At 38.7% G+C, this 23,257-nt stretch overlaps 1 protein-coding gene across 2 annotated transcripts in view; it reads right to left on the bottom strand.

Moving 5' to 3' along the window:
• The window catches only part of TRPC4 (transient receptor potential cation channel subfamily C member 4), a 162,011-nt gene that overhangs the window by 55,333 nt on the left and 83,421 nt on the right, over positions 1-23,257 (bottom strand). For both annotated transcript variants that reach the window (XM_074859785.1, XM_074859786.1), the window contains one exon: positions 18,358-18,876. In XM_074859785.1, coding sequence (XP_074715886.1) covers positions 18,358-18,876 — 519 coding nt within the window. The remainder of the gene's footprint in view (positions 1-18,357; positions 18,877-23,257) is intronic.

Genomic DNA, 23,257 nt, shown 5'->3' with positions numbered 1-23,257 from the left:
CCAAACACCTCTCTCAAATTTACTCCTGAAATACTCCTTTGCTGAGGCAACAGTGGTGAGACTCCCATTCCTCTCTATTACTTACTGCTGCCTACTCTGTGGCAGTCAGCTCCAACCCTGACAGAGCTGTAGTGTTCCTGACTCCAGCCTCTATCAACATAACAAAATTGTGATTTCTTCAGCATCCAAACACTTCAAATGAGAGGCAGAGGATGGCAGCCAAAGCAATGCACACTTGGTAACTAAACTATAATGTCAACTAAATTACACTGTAATTGTGCAGGGAAACAGCGGCAGCGCTCTTAAGTTTCAACTGTGAGCTCCTTCAGTGCTTCATTTCAGAACTTCAAAGATAATCCAACATCAGTGGTTTTTTGTGGGAAATTTTAGAAACCCCAACAAGGGATCTGACACACAAAACCCTTAATTCTCTAACCCTGACTGCTCACAAAGGCAAAAACTCACCTCCTGATCTGAAAAGAAAACTTGATGGCAGATATATCTCACTACTGCTTTGGGGAAATGTTTTGCTTCTTCTGAAGTACTGAACTTGCTGGACCTGTTGCAAAATCCAGCTTTTCCGTGGAAATTGAGGGAGGATAGAAGCCAAAGGACCCAAGGCTGAGACAATAATATTTACATTTGTATTGGCAGAATATTTATATTGGCAGTGTTACGACTATGGTCAATTTACATTAATTGCATTTGTGAAGAAGGGAAAGCAGAAAGAAAGGGATCATTTTTGGCTTAATGTTCTTTTTGAAAATTACAGGATAATTTTAACCTCAATGTTCTGAGGTGGTATCATCATATTTCTTGAAAAGCTGGTAGAGGAAGAATAATATAAAACTGCTAAACAGCCCATTGTTTGAATTTTTGTTTATTTTTACTACTTTTACTTCTAAGTATTTGTGTTTCATTCTTGGGGAAAAAAAAAATTCTAAACTGAACACTTTCATATTCTACCTTCTGATGTAATAAATAATTTTATATTGATCCACCCTTTTCCTTCCTTAATAATTTGAAAATTCATATTGCTTGGTTATTTCAAACTTGTTGAACTATATGTAAAGTTCAATATCCCTGGAATACTGCTACAGTATTAATAACAGCAGCAATATTCTTTCTGTACTCTTTTAAAATGTGTTAAGGGTTAAGAAGATACAAAAATGTTTCTCTCTCTATGGTTTCAGCTGAAATGCCAGAGCATATAGCAGTAAACACATATGAGAAAGACTAATATGGCCCAATTTCTTAATACCACAGAAGAAGAGAGAGGCAAGTAATCTCATCCTCTGTACTCTTGATGACAGCTTCAGAGACGTCCAAGCACACCGGCTACAATGGATATGGCTTCTCAGTTCCTGTCATCAGATCATAGGATAATTCAGCCTAGAATGGAACTCTTGTCCAACCTCCTGCTCAAACCAGGGTCACCTATGAGATCAGACTGGGTTGCTCAGAGCTCTATCCAGTTAAGCCGTAAAAATCTTCAGGGATGGAGACAGAACAACCTGTCTGGGAAACTTGTTCCAATGCCTGACTGTCCTCATGGGGAAACCTTTTCTTTTCTTTATATCCAGTCCAAACTTTTCTTCTTGCAATGGATGCCCATTGTTTACAGTCCTTCCACCATGAACCACTGTGAAGAGCCTGGCTCCCTACCCTCAATGATGTCCCTGTAGTCACTGGGGAGTGATGTTAGTTCCCCCTGAAGCCATCTCTGCTCCAGCCTGAACGGGCCCTGCTCCATCAGGGCCTCCTCACAGGGCAAGTGCTCCAGCCCCCACCGTGTCAGTGACCCTCCACAGAACTTGCTCCAGTTTATTGATGCATCTTTTTTGTATTAAGAGATCCAAAGCTGGGTACAGTATCAAGATCAAATGAGTACTGATTAGAGTGGGACAATTAGTTACCTCAATACACTACTTATCATAGAATGGTTTGGGTTGGGAGGGACCTTCAAAGACCTAGTTCCAACCCCCTGCATGGCCAAAGACACCTTCCACTAGACCAGGTTGCTCAAAGCCCCATCCAACCGGGCCTTCAACACTTCCAGGGAGGAGGCTGTTCCTGTTAATATAGCCCAGGTTATTATGAGCCTTCTTTGTTGCTGGCCCTTGTTCAGCTGGCAGCTCCTTTTCTGCACTGCATTCCCCAGCCTGTGTCACTGCAGGGGCTTCTTCCTTCCCAGGTTCAGGACTTTGCATTTGACTTTCTGAATTTCATTAGGGTCCTGTCAGCCTGTTCCTCCAGCCTCTCTTGGTCTCTCTAAAAGGCAGCCCTGCCTTGAGCATATCAGCTGGTCTCTCTTGCTTGTTGTCATCTGAACACTTTTCAAGAGTGGATCTTCTCCTGGTCACCGGTAAATCTGGGCCAGTAAAGATCCTTGTACCACTGCAGAGTTTCTACTTGTCTTCAGGTAGAGTACGACCCATTAACCACAATCCTTTGAGCTTGATCATCCAACCAGTTTTTTACCTATCTTGTTCTTCCAACCAGTCTGTAACATTCTAACTTGGATACAATACAGCGAGAAACGGTGTTGAAAGCCTTGCTAAATTCAAGGTAAATGACATCTCTTTGGCCACAAATCTAGTCAGTGTCCAAGCAGTATTTCTGTGGTCAGGTATGTATACTCTAACTAACTGAAAAAGTTGCAACAGAAATGCAAGCCAACTTCAAACCAATATAGTTTTAAGTATTGACATGGTCTTGTTTAACCATCATTTGTACACTGTAATTTGCAATGATTATACCTAGAAAGATCTGTCACCAAAACAAAAAGTGGTCCTACTCCAGGACTACTTTTGCCAAGGTTTAGTACAGAGCAAAGAGCAATTTTTCACAGCCAGGTTAGGAAGACCTGACCTTAATTTACTGTAACAAAAATTATGACCTCTCTTTGTGTGATTATGCTACTCACCTTTAATGTGATTTGACTAATATATCTGTATTGACAATAGGGCCACATGTAGTGAAAGAAAACATTTTTTCAGTGCATATAAAAGCTTTGTCTTTTATTTCAAGATTTTGACTGATTTTGAATAAGTTCACTACAGATTTCCAGCTTTGGAAATAATGATGAAGAAATGGCTCAACACAAGAGGAGTCTTGCAGGCTGTCACAGCTATAACAACAGTTATCTCTTGCAAAACTTTCCATCTCATCTTGAGAATCTTCATTTAAAATTGAGGATTTTTCCCTCAGACCAAACCTCTGAAACGCAGCTTTGCATGATGCTTACTTCTCTATGCAAAATCTGAAATCATCACCCAATCTCTGTAAATTGGTGTGAAATGTCCTAGCATGGCATATGGGGGCTCCCAAACACTTGATGTTGCTAGGAGGAAGGTGCTGCGTGCTCAAACAGTACAAGTCGTATAAATCTATCTTACAAGGACACATTGCTGTCTCCTCTGTAAGGTGGATACATTGATAATGGTGGTCAAAGAGAAGTTATTTTTCACTGAAAAGTGAAGAGTAGGTTCAAGAACATTAGTTCTTGACATTAGACCAGCGAACTCTGAGGCTGGCATACTTTTGTTCAAATTGTTGGCTGTTCATCTTTGTGTAGCTCAGGTCTGGGAAGATTAAAGTGCTTAGGAAGAGCTGATCTGAGGCTGTTTGACCACTTCTACAACTCAAACATGATCTGTCCGGACTGCATGAGTGGGACCTTGCCCCTAAAGCAAGACAGACTTTTAACATAGAATAACAGAATCATAGAATGGGTTGGGCTGGAAGGGACCTTAAAGATCATCTGTTTAGGCTTTTCCCCTCCAATGAACTCTAGGGCGAGTCTAAGCCCACTAACTCTAAATATGTAACTGTATATAAACAATATACGTAAGTCTTTGTGGGAAACTTGGTTTCCTTCTGAACTTACCTGATAAGGCAGACCCTTAGATCACACAACGCATTAGAAGGGATTCCTGTAAACAGGTTCATCTATTTCACTTTAAGGGGCTTTTCCAGTCCTCAGAACAACAGAGTATCAAGACTTTAAAAATTAGCTTTTGTCCACTGTTACCTACCTTCCAGAAATTATATGCTATTCTTCTTAAAGGATCTTACCTTCTTTTTAGCCTGTACAACACATCTAGTTATCCTATGTCTCCTCTGCAGTAAGTGTAAGTGACATAGGTAGCAACAAACATTATTTTGTTCTTAGATGGTCTTAGCTGCTGTTTGGAGACATCTGTCTCTTCCCATGAACTATGAAGGCACCCAAGGCTAGGCTGCTGACATAGGTACATTAGTTAAATACCTGAGGTTATGTGGAATGAGTCAGGGACTTATAGCACAAACACTCTACAAGCATGGCTATTTCTAGTTTATTTCTGCATGTTATTAAAAAGGCAGAAAAAAACAGTCTAAGCCTTGAACTAATTTTATTAATAAAGTGTCAAATGTTTTTTACCTTCTGTTACACTTTCAGCTTGCCTTAATGTCAAATGCTGCGTAATTGAGTCATGTTTTTGTGAACCATAACAGGGCTGCTAATGAACCCCTTAAGGTTAGCTATTTGGAACAACCTCTAATTTAAATTACTGCATTACCCTGGTAATTAAATATTACTATCTTTTCTGCACAGCAGACAGAATAAAATGTTTCTCTTTCCTCTTCATCCACCTAAAAAAATAATGAGCCAGATACTGTACTTGAGCAACAGAGCATAGGCATGCTGCATTTTGTAGATCTTCAGCAATTTTTACTTGCTGAAGGTCTGCATTGCTCTTTCTCTCCCACAAATGTCAAGGACCTTCACATTTTTCCAACATTATTCTGGAATGAAACATATTCAAAGCATAAAAGCAATGACTTGATGTAATAAGTAACATGCCAGAGGATGTTCAGCTCTGGATTTTTTTCTTTTATTCATATGCATTCACCTTTGGCTTTCACCTGTTCTTCAAAACTTTCTGTGAAATCCTTTCTTATCAAGTCCTTGCTTGTTTGCAAGTGTTCACCCACAACTGAGCCTATTCTCTTGCAAGCAAAAGAGTTTTCACTTTCTTAAAATCTTTCCTCAAAATGTCTTATTTTTGCCAATTTCTCAACTATTTCTTCAGCCTTTTGCCTCACTAAAACTTTGCATCTTTCACTAGATGAGTATTTGATATTAATACAATAACAGAAACAGTAAGTAACAAGTTAGAATAGCAGAACCTGAATTAAAGCAGAAAGATTTTTAAAAAAAAAAAAAAAAGTATAAACCACCCTATTTGGAGATTCCACAGAGATTCCAGAATTCAAGCCAAGAATGAAACTAAAAACTGAGTGGAAATACTGGTGGACTCATTGTGTCAGAGTAGAACAGAAATGAGGTAAAACAAACAGCAACTTAAGTAGCTGGCACTGTCAAGATGCTATTCAGTAACATACACAGAGGACAGGGAAATCTGTCCCTCCAGAATGGACACATAGTTGTATGGAACTGGTCAAGAATAGTGATAAATCACTAGATAGTAAAGAAAAGAAACAGTCCTTACCAAATCACACAGCTGTGTGACTTATGTTCTCTAAGAAACTGCCAGTTGCTGTTGTACATGGTATTGAGGGGCAAGTGACAGTATAAAATGGCGATGCCAGAAGGCATTTCCCTTCTTGTGCTAATACTCGTAGATGGCAGCATTCTAGAGAAACTCTGAATATTGCAAAACTGGACACCTAAGTTGAAATAAATTCCATTATAACTTCAGCTATAGAAAATGAGGTCTAAGACAGTCATCAGAACGTCTCTTCACCAGCCAATGGTAGCTTCAAAGGGCAAATGATCTCATTTTAGGTTAGATAAACAAAATAATATTTTGGAAGTGTCTATTCCTCTCCATTAATGACTACCACTGACTAGGGATGCAGTTTGAGGTTGAAACACCTAAATTTAGGCATATGTAAGTAGTGTGTATTACTTAACTAAGCTCCCATCATCAGTGACTATCTAGTTAATACAGTCAATTGATCCTAGGAAGAAATTTATCTTACACCTGGAGATACAATTCAGTTACCTACATACAGACACCTAGTGCTGTTTCAGATTTCCTGAAGTATTCTGTCCTGTCATCTTGGTCTGGAAGGGCTCATATCCCCTGTAGGTATTGTGCCATATCTATCAGCTCTGTTTATTTATCTCAGATAGCTTAGGTTATCTCAAATAACAGTAGACAGCTGTGCTTAGGAAACTAAGCTGATTGCTAGTGCCCGTTAAGCTGAATCATGCTCTAGGACCCACTGACTGTAAATTAGTGAGTGTAACAGACGATTACCCATCTAGCTCTCCCATAAACCAAGGGCAGACCTTAAAGAGGTTTCAATTCCTCCATCTCTCCTACCATTTGACATGCCCAAGTATATCCAACACATCTGCACAAGACTGAGATACACAGAAAATATGGGTTATTGTAGAAAAGAAAACTCCTGATCTGTTGAATCCCTGAAACACCTTCTAATGTGGAGTGTACAGGATATGATATGTACAGGAAGAGTCTGCAATCTCAATTCTTTGTCCAGGGCTGGCTAAGCATTTGCCTAATCAGAAAAAAAAAAGAAAACTGAAAGCAGTTACATGTCAGATAAGCAGATCAGTTCCCGAGTGTGTCTGCAAAGCATAACATGTAGTACATATAACCTGCTAAATGGTCTACTTCCACTATTGTGAGACCAAATTTAATAAAAATATTATTGAAAAAAAACATGTGCTTTCAGTTCCATCATCTGTTTATTGTTTAATCCTCACACAGGTTTTAAGTTCTGTCAGGTCCTGTAAATTTAGCACATATAAATGTAAGTCAAATTACCAGGAAAGTTAAGCAACATAGAAGAAGAAAGACTGTTATATTCTATATTCATTAGTGATATTAATGAAATAAAACTGATTTTTTTAGGCAACAAAACTAGCAAGCTTTTCACAGTCTTTCAGTAAAAACTCAGCATGCTTTTATTTTTTTCCCCAATCCTTCCTTCAGTCTTCACAACAGTACTTAGCAGATATTGATGTGCTGTTTTCCAGACTACTGAAGCTGTAACTAACAAAAGCAATTTCTTCTGGAGTTTTGCCCTCAAAAGGCATAATCCTTGCTTTGTTGTCATGTTTTAAAAGAAAGTTAAGAATTTATTTTAAGGAGAAGAAATGGATGATACTGTATTCACAGAAGCAAATGAAGAAAAATCCCTTTTCTTGTCCCAAGAAAACATTCTCTTAGGCAGATACAAATGACAAAAAGTCCTCAACATTTCATTGAAGCACAAGAAATAGAGCAGTTCTGTGGCAGATCTAAGAAGGAGCTTTATCAAGTAACACAAAAGCAGGAGTACCATAGAGTACCATAGACTGCTCTAGCCGTACCCTCTCTGCTGAGGTAGGTTGGATTAGTTTCATTCATCAAGTAGAAATGAACCATTAGAGTATTTGTTTTGCCAGTGTCATGACTGCATTATCCACAAAACAAGTAAAATACAAGCCTTAAGAAAAAAAAAAAGTTATTCCTGCTGTATTTGCTGCACCCTTCATTATTAGGAGCTGCAATCAGCCTTACAATGTAATTATTGATCTCAAGGTGCCCTATCTGTAACCACCTTGCAATCTGACCTGAAGCACACTTATCAACTTCATCAGAAAGGACTGAGACAATCCTAAGGCAGGGTAAATTGGGGCACTCTCCATGGTTATGGAAGTCTCAAGGAGCACCCCTTCGCACAGAGTAAGGAGTTCATGTTCCCCTTCAGGAATCCTTTCATGTCTCAGGTATGAATAAGGCACCAGGAAACTCGACATACATTTCAGTGACTTGGATGAATAGCCAAGTGGTACAGATTGCAACCCAAGTAATTATTCCATAAATCTCTAAGTGATTAGGGAGTTTACATACTTACAAAGTTAGACAGAAGCTGTGGATACCTATACTTTCTTTGTGAATCTAACATGCAATCAACTTTCTAAAATCACTGAGCAAGTTGGTGGCAAAGGAAGGACTAAAATCCACTGTTCTGCCTACTTAACCATACTGTTTCTTGTGTTACTGAGTCTGGGAAACAAGAGAAGTTTCCTTTCCTGAGTGTGTATTTACAAGGGTTTTTATTCCTAGGAGTCCTGTTTGATCTGCTCTATCTCCCAAGATGGAGTCATTAAATTAGGGAAAACAAGATTCAACAGAAATGTGTGAGAGTGCATGGCTCTGAGACACTCTTCTCCTGGTGCTCAGCCTAGGGAGTGATTGTATCTAAGCCTCAAGCTCCTTCTACCTCCTGCTGTGTGTAGCTTCCTTCTTTGGGAGGCAAAAGCAGTGGCCTTGGATGGGGCCCAGGAATATTTGCAGTAGTATCAGCCGTGTGCATAGGGCAACAGAGAATGGGCAATTCAGTAAGAAAAGAGAGGCAGTGTTAGAAAAAAGAGGAGACAAAGGGTGATGAAGAAATAAATATGGATCTTGAGATTCCTCGAGTGTGCCAGTAAAAAGGAGAAAGGACATTCAGATGTATCACAAGGCAAAGCTATTGAGATGGTATCAAACAAAATGGTATATTTTGTATCCAAATAACCACAAAGGGAGGTTTTTTCCAGCTGTCTCATTCAATCCAAATTATTGACTGAAAGCTATTCTAGTATTTGGACTAACCGTGAAAAAATAGATTGTGAAAGCTCAAAGTTCAAACGAGCATTATCAGAGTGCTGACAAATTCCCCTTACTTGTGATACCTCCACTGTGCATCGGGATTTATCAAGTCTTGGGCTACAAGGAAGTGGGTCAAAGGAGAATGGGAGACTCTGCTAGACCATGCCAAAGGAGATGGTCTGATGATGATCTGATGAAGTGGGAATGCAGTAGGGAAGAATGTCATCCTATTATTTGCAGAAGAAAGCCAAGTGTCTCTGTAAGGAGGACTGAATAGTTTTGCGTGAACATTTTCTTTTCAGTATGGAAAATACCCTAGAAGTTCAAAGGCTAACAGTCAAACTTCAGAGCTATATGACTTTCACAAATATAAGCTCCTGTTTCTCATACCGGTTCCATACTCAACACCTCTCTTTATTTTTCCACCTTAACTCCTGGACTTGGAAAATTTAGAAAGTTTTATTCTCTGCTCAAAAATTTCAGTAAAGATCTGATCTCTTTGGAGACACAAGAGTATAAGTTCATACAACAGGATTTTGTTTTTCTCATAAAGCTTTTGTTTGATAATGGATGTACATATTGATGGAGACAATGGAAGAAGAAACCCTTTACTATTTTAATCGTGATAACTAAGGCCTATAGCAAAAACAAAGGGTAAGGAGGGAAGAGAAGAATGCTCTGTGGACATCTGGTGAAGAACAGAGAAGGCAGATAAAAGAACCAGCAGACAGGCCTAAAACAAGTTTGCTTTGGCTGTCTTGTCTTATTGTTCAATAAACATTTATCTTAATGGAGGGAGTCCTGCCAAGCAGTGGAAAAATCTGCACTGCAACAGCATGCAAAAGTTTCAGTCAGCATGTTCAAATGTGCTTTGGTTAAGCAGTCATTCTATCTTAGGCCAATTGCACCTAGCACAGGCATGGAAAGGTTAGATCTTGAACAGGAGGCAGAAAGCTTTGTGTAAGAGCCTTCTACGAGGTATGTGAGAGAGGAGGGCTTATTTAAGAGTGTCCTGGGAGCTAAGAAACAGAAAAAATAGGAGTTAAATACTCCTCTATGAGTTAGATGCCTGTATGAGCTCTTCATGCTACAAGGGCAGTTACTAGAGCTGAAATAATGCAAATTATTTGAAGCTCTTGGGCTTTGCCAAAATGTCTTGCAGTGAGGAGTGAAGCGTAGCTGTTGGTGTAGCTATGGCAGAAGGTGTGGGGAGCATGAAGGAGTAGCTACACGAGGGAGGGTGTGGCAGCAGTCAGGAATGGCTGATAGAGGCCATGAGAGGAACGGAGGCAGCTGGCAGATGCAAAACCCACCACAGCTCAGTCTGGTGCTCATCACCCAGCAAAACTAACTAACCTGAGCTGTGGGTTAGGTGCGCTTGCAGGGGTGGGAGGAAAAACAGCCAGATCCCCAGCAAGTATATCGAGGGAGGAAAGAGTAAATTCCTATAGTTACAGGTTTACATTCAAAATGAAATCCTGTGCACTACTTTATTCACCTTGTTCAAGATTATTTTTTTCTCTAAAATTTTGTTTGCTAAGCAAATGTTTTGTTATTCTAAGTAGAAAAAATTAGCTCATGGTGATAAATCTACCCCAGGTTTGTAGGGAAGCTTGTAGGTACCTCAGTAGTGACTCCTTCAAACCAAAAGCCAATTTCTGTTGCTGCCAGTCACTTTCTAACAGAAGGATTATGCACTGCTGATTAGGGATATGCCCTACTGGTTGTTCCTGCTTGAGGCTGACAGCCCAGAAACATTTCTTTTAAGGAAGATGCAGAAAAGGAAGTGAAATGAGAGATTTCCACTGCACTTCATTAAGAGCAAGTCTCCTCCTCTTTGAGTTGATTACTTCTAGCAAGTGTTCAAAATAAAAAGACGGTGTCAGTTCATGGCTAGTTTAACCAGAACTGTGATGAGAGGGTTGCAACTTGTGTGCAGCATATAGCAGCATTCAAAGGTTATTGATGCCTTCTGAGACATCATTAAAAAGTTAGTGCAGAGATCAATTTCCCCTTATGTGGGCTCTAAGCCTTCAGAAGCTGAAATCTGTTACCACAGGGTAGAAATTGCAGTTGATGCAGTAAGTTGTCTAACTTGGATCTACATTTTCACTGCCTAGTAAAGTAATTCTTCTAATTGAAGTGCCCTGTTTCCTTACCCAGCCAAGGGAGCAGAGAGATGTCTCTGGAGTTAACTTAGTTGTCTTATCTTGAGCAGACGGGATCTCCCTCTGAGCATACCTCTGTCTTTTGACTGTATAAGGAATTTGCTCACATACTTCAGGAGAATTGCTTTAACATGCATTTAAAATGTAGCCACAATTAAATGCTGTATTAAGCAGATGTGCTCCCACCCTGTGATTAAAGAATATTTTTTTCTAGCAGCAATAAGTACAGCTTCCACAGGGACACCTACACTTCATTCAGTTCTGAGGTAACAGATAACCAATTAGAGTAAGACTTTAAGTATGTGTAGCAGATAAGGTACTTATATAATTTATGCTATTTAACAATCCATGGAGTCTTTATCTATAAACACAGAGACTTTTACATGATTTACAAAGCAAACATATGACCTGTTTTAGAGTACCTGGCTCTTTCCTGGAAAAATGTTTATCAAACTTTTCGAACACTATAGCTGAGAGTCTGCAGAAAAGGGTCTTTTGGAGACATGGACCTAAACGTGCATACATCACTCCTCCCAGTTATGGGATTCATAGACTAAACACATCTTCCTTTGGTGTTAAAAATGTCCAAATATTATCAGAGTCCACTTTTTGTGGGGTTTTGTTATTTTTCACATGGAGACTTCTGACTGCACCTTTCCAGTCTTTTGACAAATATTCACATACACAGTGACTTGCTAAGAGATGGCTATTGTGTTTCTGTTTATCTTTCAGGTGCGTTTTTTGTTTAAACACAGGATAATTCTTAGATGTTGTGTTTCCAAAGTAATTCCTGCTTGCAGAGTCAATAATTCAGGTTGTTGCATCTGAAAGAGTTTTAATGAGAAATTCATTATAATTGCTACTAAAATTACTCAAAATCAATCTGTGGTTCCAAAGGAAAATTATACTCTCTGAGACAGTCACAAAGCTTGACTTAGACTCGTTAAACTGTATTGCTGCCAGAGGCGTTCTACAGAAATTTCCAGCATTTCCAGACATATTTTATATTCCATAGGTGAATAAAAGGCCAGTGTTCCAACAGAATGGCAGTTTAAACATTAAAAAACATTACTAAGAACATAGCAACTTCTCATTTCGGTACTTTAAAATTATTTTCTGTAGGCATTGTTGAGATACGAAATTTTGGTAAGGAATAATTTTTGCTTTCTTTCTTATTTATACTGCTTTGTATAGTAATATTATATGGATGATATAAGGTATAAATAAGCATTGCATTGTCAAAAATGCTAAAGTCCAAGTGAAATAAGAAGAAACTGCAGTCAATCAAAATGCTTTATTGAAATGTTTAGACATAAACATGAAATGACAGATTTGAAATGATTTAACATGTTTTAAATGAAAATTTCACTGAATTTGTGACATTATTATGAAACATTTCCACTTCATTGAGGCTTACTTTGCATAGAAAGCTAGTAAAGAACTGATGATTGCATTTTGAAAAGTCCTCTTTTGAGCAGGAGCAAACAGATGGCTTTTATTATCAAAAACAAACACCTTTTTTTATCCTGCAACACCCTTTTCCTAGAAAACAAGAATTGATCAATGAAATGTGAATATCATATTACTTTATTTAAGACTTTAATTAACCAATTAATAATTTAGTGATACTGCTCATATTGGTAATCACCGCTGTGTGTTTTATGGGAACATAGAAATTTATGTTAAAAACAATTGCTCAGTGATGTGTGTTACCTATGTGGGGGAGTCCTATCTCACTGCTTGTCGGCTTGCAAATAAGTGAGCAAGCTAGCCTGAAGCTGATCTCCCTGAAATATTTTCTGTGAAATTCTTATTAATAAAGCCTATACTCTTGTAAATGTCTTTAACTGTGTTAAATTGTTAAAATCCTCTTTCACACTTTCTCTGCCTCTTTGCCAGTTCAGGCTCTGCAGGTGCTAATAACTCAGAAAACCAGGGCCTGCCCCTAGGAAGTAGGAACTACTAGAAGATCAACTAGAGGTATTTGGGAGAGTTTTAGTAGTTAAGCAGCTGAATTATTGCTAAACATTGATTATTCAGCTGTGTAGAAATGTACTGAAAAGAGAAATGAAAATTTAGAAATGGTTCTATGTTTTAAATCAAACCTTTAAAAAAGTTAATTCACGATCAGAAAAAACGTCCTTCCTGAACATATCTTTTAGCACATTTAGTTCTTGCTTCTTTATCTACACCTCAGCATGATTCATAACTATGCATGGGTGCTAGATAAACTATGTATTTACTTCAGTTTTTAATGATAAAGTCATAAAAAAGCTTATTAAAATGCTTCCAGAGCATCAAAACTGAAACACAGAGAATTTAACCCACTTTACATCCAGCTAATATCAAGTATTCTAAATTGTCCAATGATCTTGTACTTACAGAGGAAGGTAAAGTTGATCAGAATAAACTAAGAACGGAAAATAAAAATAAAAACCAAACCAAAACCAGCTAGTCTTTATTCATTTGAAAAGTGAAAAAGAAAAAAGTAACATCTATATACTTAAAAATTCATATTTCCTCTGTATTGATATCAGAATGTCTAATAACAAAGCAAAATGAGACAGCACTGACGATAATTATAACCGCATCCTGTTACTATGTTTGAGCTTATACAGATATAGCTTAAATGACATGGGCCAGTTAGTATGAGACAAGACGAGACAGAGATATAAATTATTAGTATAAGTATTTAAATTGCACTAATTAAACTTATTGTAAAACCAGAGGATATTGATTTAGTCTATTAATCCCTCCCCCTTCTTTATCTCACATATATGGGAAAATTAGTGAGCATTTTAGTCAGCACCTTCTCACATATGTGACGATATACATGTAATACCTAAAAAGAACCAAAGCTAAAACAAAGCTAACTGAAGAGTGAGAGACACTGGGGTTTTGCTGTAATTTCTCTATTAAAAACTCTCAATATATGAGACAGAACATGCATTTTAAATTAGTGGGAAAGATGACTGTCCACTAATTATTATAGACTGCTACTATTCACTGCTACTCGATTGCATTGTTGCACCAGTGTTTTCCAATATACTTGAAGTCAGAATGCCATATTATTATTACAGGTAGAATAATTTTTGCTTGTGAATCATATACAGAACTGGGGATTTCCCTTTTACATCCTTGAATGAAGCTGCAGTTTAATCAGGTAACATTTTTATTTGGTTCAGGAAAATGGGAAACTATTTCTCATTACTCATTGTGTGCTTAGAATCTAGCAAAATGAAATTGTAAGTGACAGCCTTCATAAAACCAAATTCTCCCTTAGTTGAGATAGTATTATACAGTAGATAATTAGACAACAAAACGTTTGTGCCCAATGCAGAGTGGCTGCGTGACTTCAGGGAACCTCTCTTGTCTGCTGCTAGTTGTAGCCCAGGCAACAGTAGGTGTCAGAAACAGCCACCATAAGCATCAGCGTGTCTTTGCTTATAATCAAACAGCATCAGTGGTACAAAATGAACAGGAAAAAAAATGGTACCTTGGGTGCTCTGTCTCATGTGCAACGCTAAAAAAAACCTGTGAGTAAGCACACAAAATATATATTCTGGTAGATACTCTCTGGTTCTTCCACCTTACTCAGAACAGATAGTATCCACTGTCTTGCCAGACATTATTCTGCAGTGTAAACTTGAACCTATAAATATCTTTCAACGTCATTAGTTATTAATGAAAGAAGATAGATGGTTTTATCAGGGAATTTTCTTCCTTGGTAATACATAGTACGTTCCCTCTGACATGACTCCATGGACTGAGAATTGATATCACTGAGATGCCTTTTGACAGTACATGAATGAGGATCACAGTATTATGGCAAGTGTGAAAGGCATGGATATGGAGAAGATAAGCACCTTTCACTGTGGAGAACCTCAAATCCAGCTGGCATAAACTTTTTGGTTTTGTGGAGAAGGTCCACTTCAGGAGCAATCTGGTGACCATGAACAACGTAGACAACTCTGAGAATGACTGTGCTTTCTTCATTTCCATAGATGATAATACAGAAGTGATACCAGGGATTTGCAGACCACTACACTAAGCATTGCTTGATCACTTCACTTTCTCTGTTCATTACAAATTTCTAGATCTACATTTGATCAAACATTATGTAATTTTAGAAGCTTCTCAACAACTCCCAGCTTGATAATTATCTTTTCTCATGTTTGTCAACTTTCCTTCCTTTACACAATGAAACTTCTTCAGCATCCACTTGTCTGCTTCTCCTACAAGTACCTTCACAATCTGTTGTTCCTACCCAGTCTTTGGGATTAAACCAAGTTGTATTATCCAAAGCCTACTCCAGTCCTTTACAAGGACTAATGTTTTTCATACTCCCTTGCTTATTAATGCCAAGAGGAATTACTACTAATAATTTTTGGTGTTGTACTAATAAGTTTAGGTAAAAGAAAAAAAGCCATCTTTAACTCCTGAGCAACTAATTGTAAAAACGATGTAAAAGGACAGGTGTTCCTATTTTACTTGTCCTCATTCTTCAGTATTTTATTACTTTTACCTGCAATTTCTGGACTTAGACTGGATGTTCTGAACAACCAGACCTGATTGCTTACTTGTGGAGCTCTGACCTCAGCCCCAATATAGAATTACAATATCCTATGGTAACAGTGTGAATAAAGGCTGAGCTGTTAGGGATGGGTGGTAAAATAAGAAGGGAAGACTATGCATTCTTACCTGTTTTGATGTTTTGCTGGGACGGGGGAATAGGTTGGAGGGGTTATTTTGTTATTATTATTTTGCAGGATGCAGGAAAGTTAAGAGAAAGAAAGATAGTAACTAAAACTGATAGCATCAAAAAACTACAAATCCATGTTTGCTTCTGCCGTGATAAAAAGTCTTTGGTGGAGAACTGACTCTTGGTGACCAAGACACATAGAGCAGAGGAAGCAGATGTATCACCCCAAACCAGTATTTTTAAACAGGTTAAATCCAAAATAATGTTTTAATGCATTAATTAAAATCCACCTCACACTTTTTTCCTGCCATTTTTAAAATAAGATTTATAAGTTGCCTCTGCCATTAAGCTTACCTTAGATAGTTGCAGAGTAAGGATATATGAAATGTGAGAGCATCTGGTTCATTGAATTATTTGTTAATTTAATTATCTGGTTAAGGGTTAATTAGTAAAACAGAAATAGAAAACAACAAGAAAAGTGATAAATTCAACACAGTATCCAGGGTATACTGGTATACTATATGGAGACAACGACGAACATGACGACTCTTTAGATTCTGACAAATGGGCCATTAAAGGACCGGCTGCAACTGCCTTGAGGAAGGTCAACCCAACTTTGTAACTGATCGTAAGGAGGGGAAAGCATCATTATCATGAGTATTATGGGATGTTTGAGGGGGTTCATGGGACTCATGGGAAATTCAAAGCTATTATGGGATTTCAGAGGGGTCTTGTGGGATTATTATTATGGGATTTTTAGGGAAAGGGTAAAGGGTGGGGAAGGATCAGGGAGGAGCAAGCATGGCAAAATAGAGAGGAGAAGGCAATCAAGGGGCCGGTCATGTGTAAGCAGGGCCAGTCAATATGCTTGTGCCTGGGACGGAGACCCTGGGGTCTCCAGGTGCTCCTGGCTGGGTTCCAGTCCCTGGGCCAAAATAATCCCCAGACTCTGAACACTGTTGGATTCAGTGGCTCCTGTAACATCCTTAACACAAGAAATAGAAAGACTTCTCTGATCTGTTTTCATCATGATCCATATGCACTAGGACAGCCAGAATCAAAGCATGTGCTATGCCTGAGGTAAGTTTCTTGACCTTGGAGCTGTACCTACCAGAATACTGTTGTAATAATCAGAAATAAAACAAGTGATCAGTTACAGTGGCTACTATTTGCTCCGGCATCTAGCAGGGAATACATTTAGAAACACAGTAAAAGAATCTAATAAAACTTGATTTTACTTCAGGGAGACTCAAATGGTAGTGATAATGGGAAATATTTATAGAAATTTAAAATTTATGTAAAATATAAAAGATTCACTGATTTGGAATTGTTGCACTAAATCAGTATTTCTTCAATATTTCCTATTACGAAGAATCAATGAAGTGGAATCAGCTGTATTACTGCAATTTAATTAGGCATGGGAATCAGATGCAACTATAAAAAACATTTCATCCTACAGATGTCTCTCACTGTCTCTATCTCAAATTAAGAAAATTCAAGCTTTGTATTTAGGTTTAAAAAACAGCCACCATGGGAGGTCAGAATTTTATTTCAACGCCTGTACCCTTTTGAAAACAAGTCCAAGCTAGAATTTCCTAAGACTGTAGGACAAGATTGGCATTTCAAGAAATAGAAATAGCAGTTGTTAAGAAAAGTCTGGAATCGAACCATCTGAAAATAATTTACGAAGGGAGTATGTTGCGTAAAACATTATACTGTCAAATATAAAATTATGCAATAAATTTTCTGAAGGAAAAAATGCTTCTCAGAAGACTTATGAAGTCAGAGACCAATTGAGATACCTTACCATCAGTACTTCAGTAGGTCCCTACCTTCATAGTAACTTCTTAGCACTACTAAATTGTATTTCAAATAGACAACAGAATCATTACATATTTGGTTATTGTTTCTGCAAACCTTTCTAACATACTTAATATATTAAACAATTTACTATTATATTGTGCAGAACAGAGATTTAGCAGGGATAGACTAGTTCAGTACAACACAGAGATTTCTTAAGCATTTGCCATATTTTATATGAACAAGTAATATTTCATTATTAACAGCATTTGTCTTGCCTATATACTTCCACAGTTCAGCTGACTCTGGATGTACAGGTTGCAAATGAGATGATAAAACACATCCTGACATGATGATGAGCGGGGATCAAGTGAAGTTTTGGAAATACCAGGGGAACTGTCTTCCTAACTCATTTTTCTGTCTTGATTCTTTTGCTTTTGCATGCACATAAGAATTTGAGTATTTTTAAAAGAAATGCAGACATCCTCTTATTCCAATTGAATAGCTGTATCAGTGAATCAAACTCATGAAGTTTTAACTGTCATGGAAACCAATACCCAGGTATCTCCATTTTGGATTCTTTATGAAAAAGAATATGAATGTCAAAATTTTGAGGAGTCATGCATTGCTATTAATCTTATGTTTCTGTATCTATTTATAATAGCTATTTTTTGAAGAAACCTCTCTATAGAGGTACCTGTAGTATTTATAGGTGTTTAAACACATAGCCTCCTTTTTCTGTTAGACAAAATTAAAGCTAATTTGAAGTATGCTGTATATATTTCTCCTCTTATTACTGAAGAGCTCTTCAGAGCACAACTACTGGAGACTATCTCTATTCAGGTGCAAAAGAAAAAAAAGTTTCTGTGCTGTAACAGAACATTTTAAATTCCGATACTATCAGACTATAACTGCTACTCAAACTCATCTAATTAAAAATATAAAAAAAGAAGAGACCCTGTAGAACAAAAAAAGATAAGCAGCAATTTGTCTCAGTTAGAAGGATGTATTTCAGGCTATTATCTATCACATTACTACTACTAAATATGCTTAAATATTCTCCAGCACTCACCTCTTTTTGACGGTACTTAATTGCCAGTTTCAATCTTGCAAGATCATTACCACTTTGTTCTTCTATCAAGCTATTATCATCTCTGTAATTAAGAATAATTTCCAATTCCCTGGAACTCCGTGTCTGATCCAGGAGATCTTTTGCAAATTGCTTGCATTGCCGTGACAGTTCCTCATACTCTGACTTAAATTCATTTTCGACTTTACTCAGTTCCTGCAGCTCCCAGCTCAGTTGAAAAGCAGTAAGGAAAGGATCCTCGCTGGACAAAGCAATCAATGATGGGCTTGCCAGAGCCTTGTAGATATTGAGTCTGGATCGAGAGTGGCGGAGGCTGTCCACGTCTGAACTTGAGACACATTCAACACAGTTACAGCGGACCTCGTGTGGCCTGGGAACAGAGACCCCTTTCTGCACAAGGAGCTTTATGATTTCATAATTGTTAGTGTGGGCAGCCAGAATAATGGGTGTGATATCCGGTGTAAATTCTGAAAACTGCTTGTCCAGAAGCACTGGTGGCACCTGTGAAAAAAGGCAAAACCCTTACAGGCCTCTTCATCGAACAAGAGCTATAGAAAATTAAGCTACCAATAGTTTACCAGGTAGTACACTTACTGATGGATCTTTGCTTCTGGCTAGAGTTGAAGGAAACACTTTAAATGCAACAATTCAATTAGCTAAGATAGCCTCTTTCCAGTTAATAAATTGCTATAAACAGGGTGTGGTTTTTCATAAAAACTGTTTGTACGTAAACAACCCATGGGCAACGATTTGTTAGAGCAAATTATTAGATAAACAAGGAAGACTCAGACACAAAGCTCCTGTTGGGTCCCTTGAAGTGCCAGCTGTAAGCAAGATGAAAATGATTTCTCATCTCTCACTGCTTAATCTGAATTTTATAGGGAAGACAGAATCATGGAGGCATAATTTTCATTATCTGAAGGAAGCCATGAACAGGACACAGACAAGTTAGAGTTATAAAATAAAATGGGCAAATAAATGAGAAAGAAAGGATATGTTTTCTTAAAGAGAAGGTTGGAAATGTGACTGTGTAGAGAAACAAAGATACCTGCTGCAAAGACCTTAACATCTTAAGACTCAGTTCTACATTCACATGCACAAAGATACTCTCTTTAAAGGAAAATGGGGGAGTTGACAGAACAAGGGCCCCAAGAGACCATTTTTAAAGCCTCTTATGATGTGTATTTCTGTATTTTCAGTCTTCTGGTGTGTTTCTATATTTTATCAGAAGACTGTAAGTTCTTTCATTTTCAGCTTTTTTCTTTATTTTAGAATACCAGACTCTTAAGTCTTTCCCAGATCAAGACAGCTCATTAGACTAGTATGATGAAGTCATATGTGTAATTAGCCAATATCAATCAAAAAAATGGTACTGGCATCATCACTTCTGGACTGCCTTTAGTCTGTAACTCAATAACCAAGTACAAACTCAACCCATGTCAGTGAGGTGCTCTGAGTGATGCTCCTTTAGGAGGAAGAAAAAGGGAAAAGCATTTGACTCAAAGTCATCTGAAGGCTAGGGAAATAGATGGCCACTGAAGGAAGGAAAAAATGTTTGCTAGAAGTCTTATGACAGCAGAACGACCTTGTTGCCAGCTGGAAAAAACACAAATAGCTATGAAGAGAAGTTAACAGGAAACAGGTAAAGCATGTGAGAACGAGTTGAAATGAGCTATGTTTAGAGCCTTGAGAGGGAAAGAAGCAAAGCAAAAAAAGGAATCAGACAGAAACTCAGTGGAAAACTAGAATGAAATTAAGCTGAAAAGAAATGGTAGTCTGTAGATCTAAATCCATAAATAAAATCCACAGATCCATGAATTTTCTTCTCCCTCTTTCTAATGAAGACACTGTGTATTTTGTACATTTTCTAGCTGTTCTGCATGTAAAACAGCTCATGTTTGTTCAATGGGACTGTGTCCATGTAGAAGAGCTGCTATGTGTGTGGGCTGTAAAACAGGGGCCTGAAGCACTAATTAGCTGACTGAGAAAATCACTTTGGGAGGTGGACTCTTATTCATGTAAAATGGGGTGGAAAGTCAAGAATGGAGATCCGGCATTCAGGATTGTAATCATACATCCCTAGGCAAACCACCCCCGCCCGTCCATAGCATATTGCTGACCTTGAGCAGCTGTGCCAGATTCTGAGAAGGTATGGGGAGTCAATGGGCGGAAATCCCTTTTCTCCCTTCCCACACACTCACACATGCACACCTGGCTTGGCACTGGGGAAGGCTGGCACAGAGTATGTTTTAGAGCAGGACTGTGGAATGCCTGAGCTAGCCCACTCACCCTCACGACCCTATGCAGAGGGAGCAACCATCCTCACAGTCCTCCCTATGAGCTTATGGGAGATGTTTACAACCAACGGTTGTGAGCTCAGCATCTCCTGAGCAAGTTCTCTTCTGCTTTTTTTATTCTGAGGTACAAACAAGATAGCATAGAGTCTGCAGGCATACAGAGAAATATGGGTTTAAAATTACTCAGGAGGTAAGGAACCCAAGTGAGAATATACTGAAGGTGTGTATGAATGGGGGAGACACAAGAACAAGCAAAAGGTCTGTGTGCTGTGCCTGGTCTCAGCTGTGGTCAGGACAAGAAACACAACATGGGCATATATCTTCTGAGAGGACTCTCTGGCTATGTCCACACTGCTCTGTCAGGTCTTTTCCAGAGCACCTCTGGGTCATCTGTCACCTCCAGGCTGAACACTGGGCAGAGCCCACCTGGAGATGCCCATGTGCCCTGATCACTTCATTATTCCTGTCCAGTGTGGTCCAAAGCTTGAAATCCATATCTGTTTTCTCACCTGTCTGTAGTGTCAGTGAGGAAAATGAGACCCATTTCCAACCCCAGACCTCACTGGTTATTGTAGTCTTAGATTTATCTTCTCTTTTACTTACACATTATGTAGAAAAAGAAGAGAGCATACGCATGCATATACACACTACTCCTCTTTCTAAACTGCAACTGTGCCCAATGCTTCTGAAGCTAAAAAGAGATGAAAATGGCAGTAGAGGCTTAAACTTTGCATTAGAACTGAGATTTTGGGCTACCATAGGTCTGAAAAAGGATTACAGGGAGAGATATGTTGTGCTCGGACAGCATCTGCCACAAGCGGTGAGACTCCCTCCTGGACCCGGGGTCAGGGTACCAGGGAGTAAAGGAGAGAGCTGCAAGGGCAGAAAACTCAAGCATACAAAGCTGTAACTCCAAACTCACTGACTGCTCACAGTATTCCTCTGTCAATTAGCATGTCATTATCTTTGTACTTTCTGACAGTACTAAACCAATATTTGCTTCAAGCCCTGCCAGAACTGAAGGCTATCTTAACATGTCATTAACCACAATCTTCTCTGAAAAATTAACAGAGACACAGCTTCAAACAACATGGCATTACAATGATTGACTTGTATGTGGGGTCCATTAACTCAAAAGCTGCTTGTTTTTCTCATAGCTTATCAAAACCTTTCATCTTAAGGTAACTCAGCTATAAAGCTAATGCATGCATTTTGGAATTCATACCATCAGAATTTACCCAAATATAGAAGTGTGTATTAAATCATTTCAGCCTTAACTTACAGAAACATTTAAACTTAAAGAGCAAACACTAAGACTGCAACTTTAATTACATCATGAGTTTAACCCCCTGATCCTTTACCTCTGATTTCCTACTCAATTAAACCAAAGATATAGAGAATACCAAAGCAATAAGGTCAAATTATTCCCTCATCTGCAGCATAATGAAGTACTTATCTTTTGAAGTTCTGAGTGCTCTCATGGCACTCAGAATATTTCAGCATTTAACTGTTGACCCAGAGTACTTGCTCTAAAGTCACCAGACTCATGATGAATTTTACTTTCAAACTGAAAAAAAATTCACTCTAAAGAAGCCAAAACAAATAACCAGCACACATTGATATTAGCCACATAATCTAAAGCTTTGACAGAACAGTCACAGAGAACATATGAATCTTCCTTAAATCCTGGGACAATGGGAAGCTACTAGGTCTTACAGTCACTGAACGTGATTGTGACTTCCGCAGGCTTAGGAGTGGTGTAACTACATTATACACTTCAGTGTTAACATGTCAAGTGTGAGGCTGCTTAAATGTAGAAAGGTCAAATGATTTTTGCCTTCGTGCATTTTGTTGAAAATTTTCTACTTCAACACTAGTTATAGAATCACAGAATGGTTTGGTTTGGTTTGGAAGGGACCTTAAAGATCATATAGTTCCAACCCCCCTGCCATGGGCAGAGACACCTTCCACTCAACCACGTTGCTCAAAGCCCTGTCCAACCTGGACTTGAACACTGCCAGGGAAGGGGCAGCCACAGCTTCTCTGGGCAACCTGTTCCAGTGCCTCACCACCCTCACAGGGAAGAATTTCTTCCTCACATCTAATCTAAATCTACCCTCTTTCAGTTTAAAGCCATCATTACCCCTTGTCCTATCACTACACTCCCTGATGAAGAGTCCCTCCCCAGCATTCTTGTAGGCCCCCTTTAGGTACTGGAAGGCCACTATAAGGTCTCTCCAGAGCCTCTTCTTCTCCAGGCTGAACAACCCCAAGTCTCTCAGCCTGTCTTCACAGGGGAGGTGCTCCAGCCCTCTGACCTTCTTCATGGCCCCCTGTGGTGGTTTAGTCCCTGCCGGGGTCTGAGACCACGTGGCTGCTGCCCCTCCCCCACAAAGGGAGTGAAATACAAAGCCCCGGGGCTGAGATAAGGAGAGGTTTAATACAACAGTGCAACAGCAACACAGCAAACAACAACAATAACAGTAACAGTGATAACAATGAACAGAGCAAGATATGTACCAATACAGCAGTGAGAGAACCGGCTGCGCCAACCCACGAGATCACCGATTCTTCCCGCGCTCTGG

Source organism: Strix uralensis, chromosome 2 (genome assembly GCF_047716275.1).
Source record: "Strix uralensis isolate ZFMK-TIS-50842 chromosome 2, bStrUra1, whole genome shotgun sequence".
NCBI classification, from domain to species: domain Eukaryota; kingdom Metazoa; phylum Chordata; class Aves; order Strigiformes; family Strigidae; genus Strix; species Strix uralensis.
Note: the sequence above shows the minus strand (reverse complement) of the source record. Positions and strands in the feature narration are given on the sequence as shown.